Genomic DNA, 15,891 nt, shown 5'->3' with positions numbered 1-15,891 from the left:
CAGCAAAAGGAAACTCAAATGTCTTCACATGTTTCAACCAACCTCTCTCATCTCTTACCTGCAGGGGGAAAACAGGACTGATGGTGTACAGGTCAGGGTCTGTGCCGACAAAGTTGATGGATGAGAAATGCAGCTTGGGGCGTAAGCAGGTTGTGAGGCCAACCCCTGGGAGAGAATGGGCCTTCTTTGCATCAGGATAGAGGTGGATGCTCAGGGTCTCCTGGGTCATGGGGACAATGAACTCTCGGTTGGTTCCCAAGCGTGCCCGTTTGGCAGACTCAAGGTGAATACTGATGAGCAAGTCATAGAAGCCGCTGCGGAGAGGTCCGGGCAGGTAGGTGTTCTCGATGGCATAGAAAAGCTGGGATTCATCCACGTGGCTGCACAGGGCGTGAGCCACGCGGTTATTGCCGAGTGCACAAACAGCACAGTAGAGCATGAGGGTGTGGTAGTGGAACTTCATCAGATCCTGACGCTCGGACAGCTCCAAGATGTCAATACACCTAAAAACACAGGCAGAGAATCACAAACTGATCAGATGATAAAGAAACCTAAATAACACATATCACTGCATCCAGCTGTTCACTCTTACCTGTTCTCCTCTGGGATGTGCAGAGCCATCATGATGAGAGGCTCAGTGCACTCCACCATCCAACCCAATCTCTCACTGACTTTACCCACTTCTGGGTTGAGGAAGTGATTGGGCATACGACTCCAGATAACTGGGGTCAGCATCTGCACATCCAGCCTGGGGGGACACTGAGGGACGGGGTTCATACGCTCGCTACGGAACATGGCGGCTGAGATTGGCATGATGTTCTGAGAGCAAGAAAGAGCAAGAGACAATTATAGGAAAAAGTGCAACACAGAAGGGCTTGAAGGAGGAGAAATTAAAGGATGTCTAACATATTTCTCTTTTAATGCCTAAGTTTCTGTAACTCTTATTCAGGATCAGGGGAAAGGCATGAGCTATATCTTAAGAAAGGTATTTGGAGAAGCTGAATCAGAAGTGAAAACAGGTTTTAATATGTGTGAGTAAAAGTAGTTCCTGACCTTGAGTTTGCCCAACTCCAGCTGCACCAGGTTCTGATTTGAGGGCTGAACAAAGACAGCAGGGAACAGCTTGGTGTTGGGCTCCACCTGAAGAAAACAATTCTGGTTTAATCCCTGTGAATCGTACACAACTCATGCTGACTCACTTGAAGTGAAATGCCAAAGACACAAACAAAAATAGGCATCCTCACCTGGTAGAAGGTGTTAACCTCCTTCCCATTGGCTGTAAAGGTCATGAGACCTGTTGCAAGGTCAACCAAGCAGCCAATCACCATGTCCTCCTGGCTGAAGCGGGTCTGCTGAGTGCTGACCAGGTCCCCTCCCCACACCATGTAACAGTTACTGTGCTTTATACTGAAAAAGAACAGCAGTAGCTCTGTTACTTCTTACAATCTCAGTCCTTCTGTTTCAAAATACTGTTACTGCTCATGTGATGAAAACAAACCTGTCATGTATGTTGCCTCTGTCATCTCCCACAGTAACAGTGACACTGCGCACTTTGGTGAGGTCAAAGGTTGGATCGAACTGGTGGTAATCAGGGGTGACCCAGCCGATCCAAACACCAGAGGGCTCCTGCCCAGCAAATATCCTCACAGAGTAGTAATACTGAAAGAAATACACACACACACACGACTGTTACAGAGCACTTATTTAAAGGTTGTCTAGCAAGCTCAGAGATATCGCCCAGTTGAATCAACATGATCAGTCATTAGCATGAGCGTTTGAGCTTACAGTGGTGGTGTTCTGGATGATCTCAGGGTCATCTCTGTCGTCAGGGACCACGTCTTCCACCAGACGTGGCACCGTTGGAGGGGCAGGAGGAGGCGCAAGAGGGGTCATTGCAACCTTCTTGGCCTTGGAAAAGAAGCTAATGTGCAAAGAAGATAACTTTTGTTCAGAAATGAATCTTAGTGCTGCACCAGACGACTCTGATATTCATGTAAACTGTGAAGAACTTCAATGAAAACACAAAATGCAAAACCAGTGTCTTTCTTTTGCTGGATACAGCACCAATGTAATGCTTCTTAGGACACCATGGGTGATTTAATATCAAGTATTATGCAACTTAATGCAGGTGGATTTATAATCCCAACTGACAGCAAATCAAGAAGCTGTATGGAGTTTTAATTAGCAGTGCTGAGTTGCTTTTCTTTGACCCATGTTTTGTTTTGGATGGATAAACTCTCACATAATAATCTGCACCTTTAACATCCTGCAGGCTTGTTCTCCTTTAAAGAGGCAACCTGCCAGACTCACCCTTTTTTCTTCCCCTTCTCTGACATGGTGTCCTTCTCATTTTCCAGAGAGAGCTCCTTCGATACAGACGGCTCTTTCTTATCCTCCTCTTGCTCCTTGCGGCTGGCAGACTTTTTCAGGACTTCAAACTCTGAGTCGGGCTCCACCACTATGACCTCCTCCTCAGGTATGGTGAGGGCACGCGTCAGAAGGGTGGTGCCTGCTGGGATCTTGAAGGTCTCATGGAACTGGACAGGCATGCTAAGTCTCAGGAACAGCATATCGGTGTTGGCGTTCTGAGACCCAAATGTCCTATGGGTGAGCTTTAGGCATGGAGCCGTGTCCACAGTGCCATCAACACGGGAGACCTGGAGGAGACAAGTTTACCCATCAACACATGTAATCCAGCTTTTAAGTTCTCCATGCACACAAATCGAAAGTGTGTCTCAGTTATTACCTCAATGTGGTTGTGATCCGTAGGTACAGGCACATACTGTGGCAAACTCTTACTGAACCACATGGTGATGTCTCGCTTCATGTTGATGGCAAAAGGTTCAAACCCTTCCTGCAGGCCACAGATGGCGAAGTAGCGCAGGCTGCTGACGTTCTGACCAAGATTAATCCTTCCAACCTGGGACAGACCCAAGGCACACACCGGGATGAAACCTGAGGGGGAACACACACACAGGGGTAAAGATTTATGTAGAAGATGTTTGCAAAGAGATAACATTTACTAATGAGTAAACATGACTATTAATAATAATAATAATAATCTTTATTTATAGAGCACTTCTCAAAACCTATGTTACAAAGTGCATTACAATGCCTCTAAGGACATGTGCAAAATAAAGAGCATTTTAAAAGGCCATACAGTTAGTGCAAGTGTCTTAACTATTAAAAGAACATGAAATCATAAAAACAAAATAAAAGCAGGACCCTGTGCAAGACACCTTGATCAAATAAAATCAGGAAATGCTCTCCAATAAAAGTTTGTTTTCAGCAATGACTTAAAAGAGAGCACAGAGTCCGCCAACCTAATTTCCTCCAGCAGTTCATTCCACAGCTAAGGGGGCCCAGACTGAAAACCACTTGTCCCCCCTTTGTTTTCAGACGAGTTTTTGGGACCGAAAGTAGCTCTTTGCCCGAGGATCCCAGATTGGTAAACCCCCGTTATATCTACAGTCACTAATCAAACTTCACAGCACAAACCGTAGCCTGCGCTCAAGTAGCCTTATGAAACTCATCCCACCCAAAGCCCGGACCTCCTTTGGTCGCACCTCCTTCCAGTTTTCCGCTGCAAATGACTGGAGTCACCTTCAACAATCCTTAAAGCTGACCTCTCTCATTCCACTCGCAACTTTCAAAAAACTAATGCACCCCATAACTCAACATCACTGCACTTGCTTTTAAATTGCTTTTAAGTTGTTCACTGCTGTCATATTTTTGTATTGTATTGTTCTGTCTCTAGGTTTCTCTGTATGTCCTCTCTGTTTCTTGTTTTGTCTTTTATTTATTGTCATGCCGCCTGTGTTGCCTCCTCGCCCAGGTCGTTATGGCAAATGAGAATTGGTTCTCAATTAACTCACCTGGTTAAATAAAGGTTAAATAAATAAAAATAAATTGAGCACTGGAGTGTACGGTGTTAAAAGGCTTTAAAAGTAACCAATAAAATCTTAAAACCAATTCTAAAACATCCTGGCAGACAATGTAGAGAAGCTAAAACAGGCGTGATGTGGTTGTATTTCTTGGTTCTAGATAAAAGCCTGGCAGCTGAGTTCTGTACCATCTGAAGTCTGAAGAGGGATTTTTGGTTAAGACAGGTAAACAGGCTGTTGCAGAAGCATGTAAAATCATTTCAGTGTCTTTAAAAGTTAAAAAAAAGATCGTATCTTTGAAATATTTCTGAGATGATAAAAGCATGACTGTACAAACTTTGTGATGTGGTATTCAAAGTTAAGGTCGAGGTTGAGGTCTTAATGCTTACCTTCCCCAATGTCAATGTCTTTGAAAGCCATCTCTGAGCCCGAGTCACTGATCAACATCTCTCCGTTGAGTGTGAACATGATGTTCATCTCAGTCAGATCAATCATACAACCAACCACATCACCAGACAGCCACTGGCGACCGAAGGAATCATTGCCAACATGCCATCTTTGAGCCTGGGAAGAGTAAGGACAGTACATCATGTGTGAAATCAACTTCATTAAAGCTCCTGTGAGGAGTTTTTGAGTGGTCATGAAATGGAACTGAAATGAGCAGTGATGCCTCTTTATGACCTAGAAAAGCAAACAAGATGGTTAGAAAAGGTATTGATCATTTCTGTTTTGTTATTTTAAAGCCTGAAATCACTGTGAGAGGGTAGGTGTCAGATGAGGTGATTGACAGCATGTCAATAAAAACCCTTTTTCTGCAGTAAATATTCTTAAAGAGTGAAATAGTTGACTGTTAGTTGAAAGCAGGACGAGATAACATAATTTACACATGTACAGGACAAAATAAGCAAGATCACTTAGTCCACAGGGGGGCGCCAAAATCAATACAAACAGAAAGTTCCTCACAGGAGCTTTAAACAAATAAAAAAATCATCTAATCAGAGTATTTAGACTTTTTAAATGTTGAAATGACCTTTCCAAGCTGTTGAAAAACTTAAAATCAAAATAAAGACATGAGGGGCGCCATTGGCCTAGCGGTCTAAGCGCCCCATATACAGAGGCCATAGCCCTTGTCGCAGAGGTCCCAGCCTCAACCATTTACTGCATGTCTTCCCCAACTCTCTTCTCCCCACATTTCCTGTCTCTCTCCAGCTGTCCTGTCCATTAATAGTGAAAAATGCCCAAAAATATAACTTAAAAAAATCAAAAATCTAAATAAAGACATGATATTACCCAAGCTCTGTTTTATTTTCAAGCTACACACAAACAATCAAGAGGTTTCTGTAGCCTAACCTGAAACAGTGATTTACCCAAAGTAACTCTAAGATGAGAACTGACCTTGTTGCCATTAAAGACGTAAGCCAGTTCATCCGCTCCCAGTTCAGTGTCAGAGCGGACACTGGGACGCGCCCAGCCCACTCTCATCTCCCCGGTGGTTACGGCCTCAAACTCAAAGTACCACTTTCCTTGCGTGACAGCGTAGGACCTCTCTGCCCTGAAGATCCGTACCTTGTCCCCGCGGGTGTTCTCAAGGCCATGACCGGCTTCAGGGAAAAAGACAGAAAAAGATGTCAGAGTTATGAGGACACTGAAACAGTCCTGGGTGGAGTATAATTATTTTGTATGACACTGAACATTAACATGCTGACTCACAGCTTTCCTGATCTGGAGGCTCGATGTTGTAGCCATAGCCAATGAGAGTACGGACAGCGTTGTTCACGCTGTCTCGGTTCGTTTTCTTAGTTCTCTCGTCCAGCAGGTTGTATGGTACCAGACGAGGGTTTCTCTTATTCAAGATGTCCTGAGAAGAATTAAAAGTCAAAGTTTTGAGTGACCATTTGTACCATTCATTGATAAAATAAAAAGTTAAGAGTGGAAAGGTTAAGACATGTTTACCTGCACAATACTGTAGGTCCATCCTTGCCGAACACGGTCCCTTGCCCAAACATTATGCCCATTTTCTGCCAGTTTCTCCACCAGCTGGTTCTGATTTGGTGTCAGTTTGACATGATTAAGATCAAGGGGGGCGGGCTTGTATCCGTTGGTCATCACATACCTAAAAGACAGATATATTGAGATATATGCAACATCGTTAAGTTATATAACAGAGGAAGGAGGGTAAAGTTAAAATCAGACATACGTCTTGGGCAGTTTGATCTTCTTGAGATTCTCCTCTGCTTTCTCATCACCCATACCAACATGGCAACCCAAGGCCAAGAGAGTCCTGCAGGAAAAAGAAGAACACAGGCATCACAACAATTCCTCCTGTGACTGTGACTGTGAATGCCATCCAGATTGCAACCTCGCACAAAACCCCAATTAGATACTCACTTCAGAGTCTCTCCAGACATCTGCAGGTTGTAGTTCCTCTCGGGTTCAGGGAGACTCTGGAAGTCCACCAGACAAGGGTGGAGTTTCTTGTTGTCGTCCCTGAACTGTGGAGGAAGATGATGGTTGGTTACAGACTAGGCAAGAAAATTAACAGTTATTTATACTTTGGTATACTTAGTAAATAATAATAATAATAATAGTTTATTTGTAGAGCACTTTTCAAAAACCAAGTTACAAAGTGCTTCACATGGGCAGCAAAATAATACAGGCAGTTCAAAAAATCACAAAAGTTAAGATAAAGAAATAAAACATATTTTAAAAGACATAAAATTCCCCATAAAGAACTCTAAGGGAATACAATTATTTTAAATCATATTTCTTAAAGACAGGTAAAAAATAAATAAATAAATAAAACAAAACAAAACAAAATAAAATAAAATAAAATAAAATAAAACAAAACAAAATAAAATAAAATAAAATAAAATAAAACAAAACAAAATAAAATAAAATAAAACAAAATAAAATACAATAAAATACAATAAAATAAAATAAAATAAAATGAAATAAAATAAAATAAAATTCAGATAAATTCAGGAAAAGCTCTACGATAAAGTATGTTTTCAGAAGAGATTTAAAAGAGCTCATTGACTCAGCAGATCTGATTTAAAATAAATGTCAGAGGGTATTTGTTAAGTCTCCATTAAATCCCTGTTTATTAACAAGAGATATTTGAAATTTGTGTCATCCTCTAATCCTGCATGTTTATTGTCAGTTAAGATTATCTTTAATTATGGAGACAACACAAGTCTCTTTTTATGTGTCACATAAATTACAGAGCTACAGTATAATTGTTTTATTTCAAAATGAACAGCTACAGTAGAAATATTAACTGCTGTGAAACCAAAGGTCTCAAACTGTTGCTTGTGTAATGCAGTGCTGACTTGATACTCACAGACCCATAGGTCCAGCCCTGTTCGATACGGGTGACAGCCCACAGCTCGTGAATGTTCTCTGCCAGCTTCTCTCGGATACGCTCCAAATGTGGTGGCAACACAATCTGTGCAGCAATAAAGAGAACACAAAGAAACACATGAAGCAGATACTTCAACAACTTCATCAAAGTCTCATCTATGCTTCTGGTTTTTACCTGAACAGTGTCGACGGGGCAGGGGGTGAACGAGGTGTGAGTGAGGGACAGGGTCGGACCCAGCAGGTTGCGCACCCCTTGGAAGTCGTGCTTGTACTCCTTGATGGGTTCGATACGCATCCTGTCTCGAGGCAGCAGGGCCTCGTAGCACGGGGCGTAGCCTGGCGGGGGCATGAACTTAAAGTCTCCATGTCGACCACCGAGGAGGAAACGAGCCCTGAGGTGACAGAAACAAAGTCAGACCTTGTTTGTGTTTCGTGTTTTCACACACTACTTGTAGTTTATGATGTGACCATCGCCTTGATCTTTAGAAGACTCATTATAAAGAAAACATTGATTTAATTTCTCTGCCAGTTCTCGAGGCTGCGTCTCTCCTCTCTCTGCGCTTAGCAGTCAACTTACTATTCACTGCATCTCAGCAGTGTGAGGGACCACTGAGCACAGCAGCTTTAGAATATCTTATGAGGTTAGGGAGGGTGATAACCTGAGAATTCATCCAAGGATTATAATACATGGGATGAATAAAAATGAAAATGCAAAACTGTCTAAGCCTTAATTAATCATTTTCAATGTTCTGCCAGTTTTCTTGTTTGATTACTTCACCTCTCTGCATGTGTATTTGCACACTAGTCTGGTGCAAATGGTTTTAATCATCATTTTAGAGGCAGACGCTCCCTAAGAAAAAGTTAAATCAGCTTCTGCACCAGCTTAATTGTATTTCATTAATGTTTGTTCCACCAATTTACTGTTAAATTGGTTCAATTAAAATTTAAAATGCAAATTTAAAAAAAAAACATGAAAGGAAAAGGAGACAAAACACCCTCTTTTCTCTTCTGTTTATATTCTTACTTGACTCCAGCTGAGAAGCTGATGACAGGGAAGAAGAGACCATCCACGTTGAAGTTCTCAAACATGCCCTGAACTGGGTGGCCATTTATACGGAAGGAGATACTGGGCACGCTCAGATCCAGACAGCAGCTGACAACATCATCTGCAGCAAGGCTGTGTGCGTCAGGAGAAGCCACCTGACGCGGTACAGTACCTGAATGACAAAGCAGAAAGCAGGGGAGTCATGTAGCAGCATAAAGAGCACTAAGTCATATCTTAAAGCAGTTAAGTGAACCATGAATCCTCTTACCTGACCAAAGATGCAGTCCATCATAGCCATAAGAGTACAGGTCGTCTCCCACTCCGTTACCTCCCCAGCCCTCTCCTCCTCCAGGGTAGGGGCTGTAGCCCTCGGTCATAGCCCAACCCACACGCAGGTGAGTAGCCTGTGCTGTCACAAAGGGCTCCACGTAGTCTACCATCATCTCATAGTACCACTTCTTATACTGCGTAGACCCCTCACATGTACCCAGGAAGATGTTGGGTCTTACACTGAGTGAGGAAAAGATGAGAGTGTTTTTTAATGAGAACATATGAGAACAGATGAGACCCTGGAGAGTTGCAATTGTTGTCTTTTGTGCAGGAAAACAGCTTCACAGAAGGTCAAGTACCTGGTGGCATAGTTGACTATGTTTGTCTGCAGCAACAGGTCACGACCCGGGAGCAGGTTTTCAGTGATGAGGTTCTGGTTGGACCTTACAGCGACACCATTACACACACAAAGAGAGCGCAAGACATCCAGGACCTGAGGGCAGACAATTAAAATACCCCTGAATGTGGCAGACAGAGCAGATACTATAAAACGAACTGGTTCAATGATGAGACAGATGTGGTTTTAGGATGACTCCAAAATGTCTGGTGAAATGAATAAACCTGACAGCTTGATGTGACTCATTTACAGTTGGCTAAATTAACTTTCTGGCAGTGATACAAAACAAACCTTGTCGTTCCTGCCATGCTTGTCCAGGAGAGAGATGATGGATTTGATATGGTTCTCCTGAATGATGTTCAGGACCTCAGGACTTTCAATCAGCACACAGTAGAGCACCTCAAGAATACCTTGATAGATAACAAGGAGGAAAATTATCATTGACTTCCAATTTTTACAACACATCCACTGGAGAAAATAAAGCAGCAATAAAGCTTTTCAACTGCATTGCTCATAAAGGATCATCCTGAGTTCTTGGGATGTATCAGTGAATGATCTGTTACCTGAAGATGCCTCCAGACGATCCAGCTTACTGACCAGCCAGTCCAGGTTGTCACAAAACAATGCACAATTAGAGCGGTTCCCCCGAATTAGAGAAGCTGTTTGGTGGAGACAGAGAGGGAGCTATTACTTTCAGTACAGACAGCATTGAATTTGTACTTTTCAGACTTTATAGAGAGAAATTTACCCAGCAGCTCATAAAAGAGGTTGACAATCTCCTTCCAGGACTCTGCAGCTTCTTCGCCAGCAAATTCAGAAAAGTGGGCAGCAGTGTTGTAGACATTCAGGCGGTCGATGCACTCGAGGACGATGGTGATCATTCCCTGGGAAAAGAAGATGGAAACAAATGAGGTGGGGACAGAAAGTTTGGGTCATAGGAACATATAGCTGAATCAGTAGATACAAGTGTCTGAGGTTGTGCATGCAGAGTGCAGATTACCTCCTCTTGGAAGAGGTTCTGTCTGTTGCGGAGAGAGCGAAGCTTGGTCTGCTTCTCCTCGTGCTCCAGTTCCTCCTCGGGAGGACGGAAGTAGAAGATGAGATCCTGGAGAGAGAGGATGACTCCCTCCAGAGGAAGTGATACAGCCCCTGGTGACTTGTTCTTCCCAAGAGAGTCCAGCCCTCTGGAGGATCACAAACAAAGCACAGAAAAGACTTCAGACTTTGCAGGTTTTAGATCAAAAAATATAGTTTTATTTTTAAAACAAGCACCACTGAAAAATGAAGGAACACAGAAGATGAGAGGTGACATCAAGTCAATGACTGTCTCATGTTTCAGAAAGAAGATTTCAAAAAGAGGAGACAACTTCTGATGAACCTCTCTGCATCATGTCATTGAGATGGATGCTGTACTCCTGCGCTCAATTTTCCAAATGTATAAACTCACTTGATGAACTGCCTGTAGAGACCCATGGTGCTGTAAATCATTCGAGCAGCCTGAGACTCTTCAACTTGGGAGCGGGACACAGTTAGGGCATCATCCATGTGACCCTCTTGGTGCAGAATGACCTGGAGACAAAGACAGTGTAATCATGTACACATGACATCATGATATCCCTGAATTTTCTCAGCTTCTGATGTTAAATTAAGATTTTATTTCTCTACCTTTCTCTTCATCATTCCCAGGCGAGCAGCTTTGGCATCCAGGGCGGCATATGTGAGCCACAGGCCTGTGGACACATGCTGAACAAAGCACATGGACTCTCCATACTTGATCTCTGGAATGCCCATTCCTTCAACATCGCGCTTCTGAGCCACATCCACCTTTTCCTGCTCAGGGGGAAGCAGGGCGGACAGAAGCGGTGGGAGGAAAATCACAGAAAGGTCAACGAGAGAATGAAACATAGGACAGACACAGTGAAGGGAAGAAACCAGGATGTAGATACTGACCTTTGAAATACGGAAGCAGAATGCAGACAGTTTGGTATTTGCCTTCTCGGGGTCGACCACCAACAGACCCTTCTCCTCATCCAGACACAGGTACCGGCCTGTGGTGATGTGGCGAATACGGAAAGACTGCCCCCACTTCATGTGGCTACCGCTCCAGCTGCAGGAAGAAGAAAAAACATGTTTAATTGCAACCAAAAATACAATTTATCACTTTTATTATGTTGGAACATTTGCACAAATTCCAAATGTCATTGCACTGAAAAGAAAATCACCTGATTCTGAGAGGCTCCAACCTCCACAGGGATCGAGCCTGACTGCACACAGAGCCGCCTTCATAGTGAGCCATCCTGTATCAGAGTCAGGGAAGACACACATTAGGTTTCATCATATAAGAGAAAGAGGATTTGGGCTGCACGGTGGTGCAGTGGGTAGCGCTGTTGCCTCCCAGCTAGAAGGTTCCTGGTTCGAATCCCTGGCCGGGCGGGTGCCTTTCTGTGTGGAGTTTGCATGTTCTCCCCGTGCATGCGTGGGTTCGCTCCGGGTACTCCGGCTTCCTCCCACAATCCAAAAACATGCTCAGGTTGATTGATCAGGGGGTCAGAAGGGGGTTCTGGATCACTCTAAATTGCCTGTAGGTGTGAGTGTGTGCATGAATGGTTGTCTGTCTCTCTGTGATAGGTTGGCGACCTGTCCAGGGTGTACCCTGCCTTCTGCCCGAAGCCAGCTGGGATAGGCTCCAGCCCCCCCGTGACCCCTAACGGGATAAGCGGTCAAGATAATGGATGGATGGATTTGGAATAAGATTTAGAGCCCAGAACCGCTCTGCTTCCTCGTCCTCTCACCTGCGTTTTTCTTCTCCTTCCTCTGGTGTAGAGATGGCCAGACACTCGTCCATGTGTCCGTGGAAGAGCCTGAGAACGTGACCTCCTGTCAGATACCCTGAGAGGAAGGACACATACATATGTATTACTCTCCTTCAGGCTCAATGTCGACATTTAGAAACATTAGAATTAAAATAAGATCTGTACCCTCAGCTAGCTCGCATCCAGAAGTGACCGGGTTCATGTTCCACAGTGTCTGCATGAAGGAGGCGTCTACCATCAGATCCCCACTGGCATAGGACAAGTGCTGAGAACAGTAAGAGGAGGAGAAAACATCAGGTGAAGCACGGCATATACCTGTAACAGCATAATGAGGCCATGAGGAGTCTTACCAGGTATCTCTCAGAGGACACGCTCACAAGGATGAGGTCATCACCCACCCTGACCTTTTCACCTTCTGACCTTTGTTTGGAGGCTGGATGAATGGTCCACCAACATGCCTCACCTGCAAGAAGAGTTATAATAATAATAATAATAATACATTTTATTTAGAAGCGCCTTTCAAAACACTCAAGGTCACTTTACAGACAGAATAATACACAATAAATAAAAACAACGTGATAAAATAAATAAAAACAAGCAGAGTTTCACCAAGTTAAAATGAGGCAGTGAAGTTAGACAGCGAATGCATTTTGAAACAGATGAGCTTTAAGTTTGGATTTGAACAGGGGTAGTGAGTCAGAGTTTCTGATGTCTGGTGGGAGTGAGTTCCAGAGTTGGGGAGCAGAGCCATGGTGCTGAGACGGGCAGGGGGGCACAGAGAGGTGGAGGGAGGAGGAAGACCTGAGGGAGCGAGAGGGGGTGACAATGTGGAGGAGATCGGACAAATACAGGGGGCAAAGTTGTGAATGACCTTGAATGTGCACAGGAGGATTTGGAAGGAGATTCTGAATTTGACCGGGAGCCAGTGAAGCTGCTGGAGGACGGGGGTGATGTGGTGAAAGGAGGGGGTTCTGGTAATGATGCGGGCTGCAGAGTTTTGGACCAGCTGGAGTTTATGGAGGGACTTGTGAGGGACACCAAAGAGGAGTGAATTACAATAATCGATACGGGAGGTGACGGGACGGTGGACCAGGATGGCAGTGGTGTGAGGGGTGAGAGAGAGGCGGAGACGGTTGATGTTGCGGAGATGGAGACCGGGTTATGTTATTGATGTGAGAGTGGAAAGAAAGTGAGCTGTTGAGGATGACCTAAATTTACCCCAGGACATTTACTCAAATTCACTCAAACATACTGAAACATTCACCAGCAGTCATTAGCATGATGTTACACTTCACACTGAATAACAATTTAAAATACCAGTGGAGTCTTCTTGTAAGCCCACATCAAACGCCAGCTTGTCCGTGAGTGACCGCGATGTCGTCAAGCAGCTCAGGTACTGAGGAGAGACGTTTCATTTGACATTTAAAGAACCACAAAATGGATTTGACATGAAACTACAGCTCACAACTTTGGACAGAGTCTTACCATGCCAGAGTGGTAGTGTCTCAGGAGGATGGCATGACCGTAAAGTAAGGTACGATGGCCTCCACCTTGGGACGACTGAAGGGGAAGAGGAAATAGAAATACTCATCAGACCAGGTGGTTCAAATAAACCTTGATCAGGGGAGGAGAATTAGGTCCAACAGTCCAAACTGTGATATTAATCAAAGATAAAGATACAAGTGAGACAGAGAAGACATGTAAATGTAAACACTTCTGAAAATGTACAACTTAAATGTGGATGCAGGTTTCTCACTGCATCGCTGAAAAGAAAACTATTGTGAGTCACTTCTAAACAAACATGATGAGGGATGATTCGTTAATTAGCTCCACAACATTAAACAATGAGATTATAACCAAAACAGAAAAAACATTTTGAGCTCCATTTGATACAAGAAATACAAGAAAATATAAACAAGAGACACACGACAACACCACCACCTCACAACTCCAAAGATACCAGGCTCTGAGACATCACTCTACAAGAAGGGACCACGATGATGTGACTGATGAGGTTTGACATGATAAAGAACAACGTGAAAACTTTCAATCAAGTCACCACAGATTGTAATCTCACACATGAAAGTAATCCATCCTACCTTTTCTCAACATCCAGCAAGGATGCAATAAGAAAACACAATTACTAGAACATTTATAGACAGATACGCTGATACATCCATTACAGTGAGGAAACAATACGCCTCTCTGCACGGCTACACACCGATAACCCACTGGAGTAAACAGAGGCAGGTTTAATGAGGGTTTGCATTAACCCTTTAGCTCTGGTCCACATTAGAGAGCTTTGTTAGGGCAGCTGGTTTTGTTGGTGTGGTTTCTGGGCTTGTAATGCTATCACTGTGAGGACATTTTGGCTGATCTTCTTGACTTAAAAGAGTGTTTGAATGTTAAGTACTGGTGTTAATATCAAGCTTAGAATGAGGTTTACATTGGGGTTAAGTATCTGGTTCACAATGGGAGAGGTTAAAAGGGTTATTGGCTAGGGGATTATGCCAGTAAGGGTCCTCATTAGTCCAGACAGTCAACATAATGTGTGTTCATGTGTCTGTGTGTGTTTGTGTTTTAAGGGGGGGTAAGGCATGTCGGGAGATTTAGGGGTGTCTGGTTTCCCCCTCTACCCCAGCAGAGGCGGGCTGGATCCTCTGCTGTGCTGCATGCCGTGCTATTCTCATTCGCTTGCTCATCATTAGAAAAGTCTGGATCATTTATGTCTTTCAACTCCTGTGTGGACAGAAACTTCCACAACTGGTGAGGAAAGTGTTTCTAATAAAATGCTGCTTTAAGAAGACTAGCTTTGTTTCCACCAGCCTCAGCCAAACAAGCTTTCCTTACTTCATCCTTGGAGGGGAATAAAATGTGTTTTTTTTCTGTTTCTACTAGTGTACCCCCTGGCTTCAGTTTGATATCCACATCTTAATGTAAACAGAGTTAGATGAGTGTGTATAAAACATTTTGTTCTTGCAGCAGAGTTAAATACAACATGTTCACTAAGGGACTAACAGAAATGTGCAACACTTGGAACAAAATGAAGAACAACCAAGCAAAGTCAGGTAAGATTTATGACGAGATCATCAAAAATAAAAGGGGTTGTGTTATGTTTGCATGAAATGAAAAAAGAATGATGCTCTGTGACTCCTTGCTGGGTCTATTTGCTGTTGTAGTGGAGTTGAAACTAAGCACATAAAATACTGTGCCCTTAAAGCTGACAGTAGCTTTTAGACTGAGAATGTAGCTTGTTTTGATCACATAAACAAAGCTCAATTAAGCCTCTCTTTTAAATCTTACCAGTTACTCTGTTTCTTGTTTTTTGAAGATTAATCTTACACCAATGGATTTTGACTCCATCAGTGTCTGAGAGATACACAGAGAGATAGCCGAGAGGTGAGGGTCTAACAGATACTAAAAGGAGATGTCTGAATGATACAGCACTTTTTCATTCAAAAAGGACATCCAGTGGGCAACAGGACAGGAGCGAGGGACATTTGCCAGGTTGGTTGGGACGCACGTTACAGGAAACCACACATGTTTATAGACGTACCCATTGGTCCAAATCGACTGCCTGCTTGGCAGAGAGCAAGAAGGGAAGGGAGGAATGGAATGTCAGATAATGAGTAAAATAATAAAGTACATTAGAATAATAAAAGGCAGGTAATAGATCCATCTTCTGTTCCCCAAATAGCCGAAAGGATCATGACGTACAGTTAGCTTTATTATGAGCTTTAAAGCCAAACAGCAGCATTCATATTTAAAGCCTGAGGCCCTGATTCCCAAAAAGATTGTGCTGCTTTCACCCACTAGACCTGTGAAAGGGGTCAAATAGAATCACAAAGAATGCACAAAGGGTCAAGTGCACCTCGAACTGCTCTGCAGAGCAGATAGTATCACTGTGCGTTGGTGTTGTCTGCAAATGAGCCACTATGCATTACTGTAAATGAGCCTTATTGCAGATAACACCTATTTCAGTCACACCAGCGCAATGAGAGACATTTTTATCCTCGGCTGAGAGTTGGTGGTATATGCGTGGCAGTGTTTAGAATCGTTGTAACAGCTTTTTGCCAACCCACTCCAGGAAGTCAGCTGTATATAAACTTTAAAATTAGAATC

At 43.4% G+C, this 15,891-nt stretch overlaps 1 protein-coding gene across 1 annotated transcript in view; it reads right to left on the bottom strand.

The window, feature by feature from the left end:
• The window catches only part of ryr1b (ryanodine receptor 1b (skeletal)), a 77,640-nt gene that overhangs the window by 43,932 nt on the left and 17,817 nt on the right, over window positions 1–15,891 (bottom strand). The window contains exons 5-36 of the mRNA XM_034700981.1: window positions 13,255–13,329; window positions 13,087–13,165; window positions 12,120–12,232; window positions 11,935–12,034; window positions 11,749–11,845; window positions 11,179–11,253; window positions 10,907–11,063; window positions 10,622–10,786; window positions 10,404–10,525; window positions 9,957–10,140; window positions 9,705–9,840; window positions 9,520–9,615; window positions 9,248–9,366; window positions 8,919–9,052; window positions 8,558–8,799; window positions 8,269–8,461; window positions 7,420–7,636; window positions 7,225–7,329; window positions 6,273–6,376; window positions 6,082–6,165; window positions 5,838–5,997; window positions 5,595–5,742; window positions 5,280–5,485; window positions 4,274–4,448; window positions 2,747–2,955; window positions 2,311–2,657; window positions 1,786–1,921; window positions 1,499–1,659; window positions 1,245–1,407; window positions 1,054–1,140; window positions 593–819; window positions 59–503 (exon numbers count right to left, since the gene is read on the bottom strand). Of these exons, the coding sequence (XP_034556872.1) occupies window positions 59–503; window positions 593–819; window positions 1,054–1,140; window positions 1,245–1,407; window positions 1,499–1,659; window positions 1,786–1,921; window positions 2,311–2,657; window positions 2,747–2,955; window positions 4,274–4,448; window positions 5,280–5,485; window positions 5,595–5,742; window positions 5,838–5,997; window positions 6,082–6,165; window positions 6,273–6,376; window positions 7,225–7,329; window positions 7,420–7,636; window positions 8,269–8,461; window positions 8,558–8,799; window positions 8,919–9,052; window positions 9,248–9,366; window positions 9,520–9,615; window positions 9,705–9,840; window positions 9,957–10,140; window positions 10,404–10,525; window positions 10,622–10,786; window positions 10,907–11,063; window positions 11,179–11,253; window positions 11,749–11,845; window positions 11,935–12,034; window positions 12,120–12,232; window positions 13,087–13,165; window positions 13,255–13,329 (5,061 nt within the window). The remainder of the gene's footprint in view (window positions 1–58; window positions 504–592; window positions 820–1,053; window positions 1,141–1,244; window positions 1,408–1,498; window positions 1,660–1,785; window positions 1,922–2,310; window positions 2,658–2,746; window positions 2,956–4,273; window positions 4,449–5,279; window positions 5,486–5,594; window positions 5,743–5,837; window positions 5,998–6,081; window positions 6,166–6,272; window positions 6,377–7,224; window positions 7,330–7,419; window positions 7,637–8,268; window positions 8,462–8,557; window positions 8,800–8,918; window positions 9,053–9,247; window positions 9,367–9,519; window positions 9,616–9,704; window positions 9,841–9,956; window positions 10,141–10,403; window positions 10,526–10,621; window positions 10,787–10,906; window positions 11,064–11,178; window positions 11,254–11,748; window positions 11,846–11,934; window positions 12,035–12,119; window positions 12,233–13,086; window positions 13,166–13,254; window positions 13,330–15,891) is intronic.

This window comes from Notolabrus celidotus, chromosome 14 (genome assembly GCF_009762535.1).
Source record: "Notolabrus celidotus isolate fNotCel1 chromosome 14, fNotCel1.pri, whole genome shotgun sequence".
NCBI lineage: Eukaryota > Metazoa > Chordata > Actinopteri > Labriformes > Labridae > Notolabrus > Notolabrus celidotus.
Note: the sequence above shows the minus strand (reverse complement) of the source record. Positions and strands in the feature narration are given on the sequence as shown.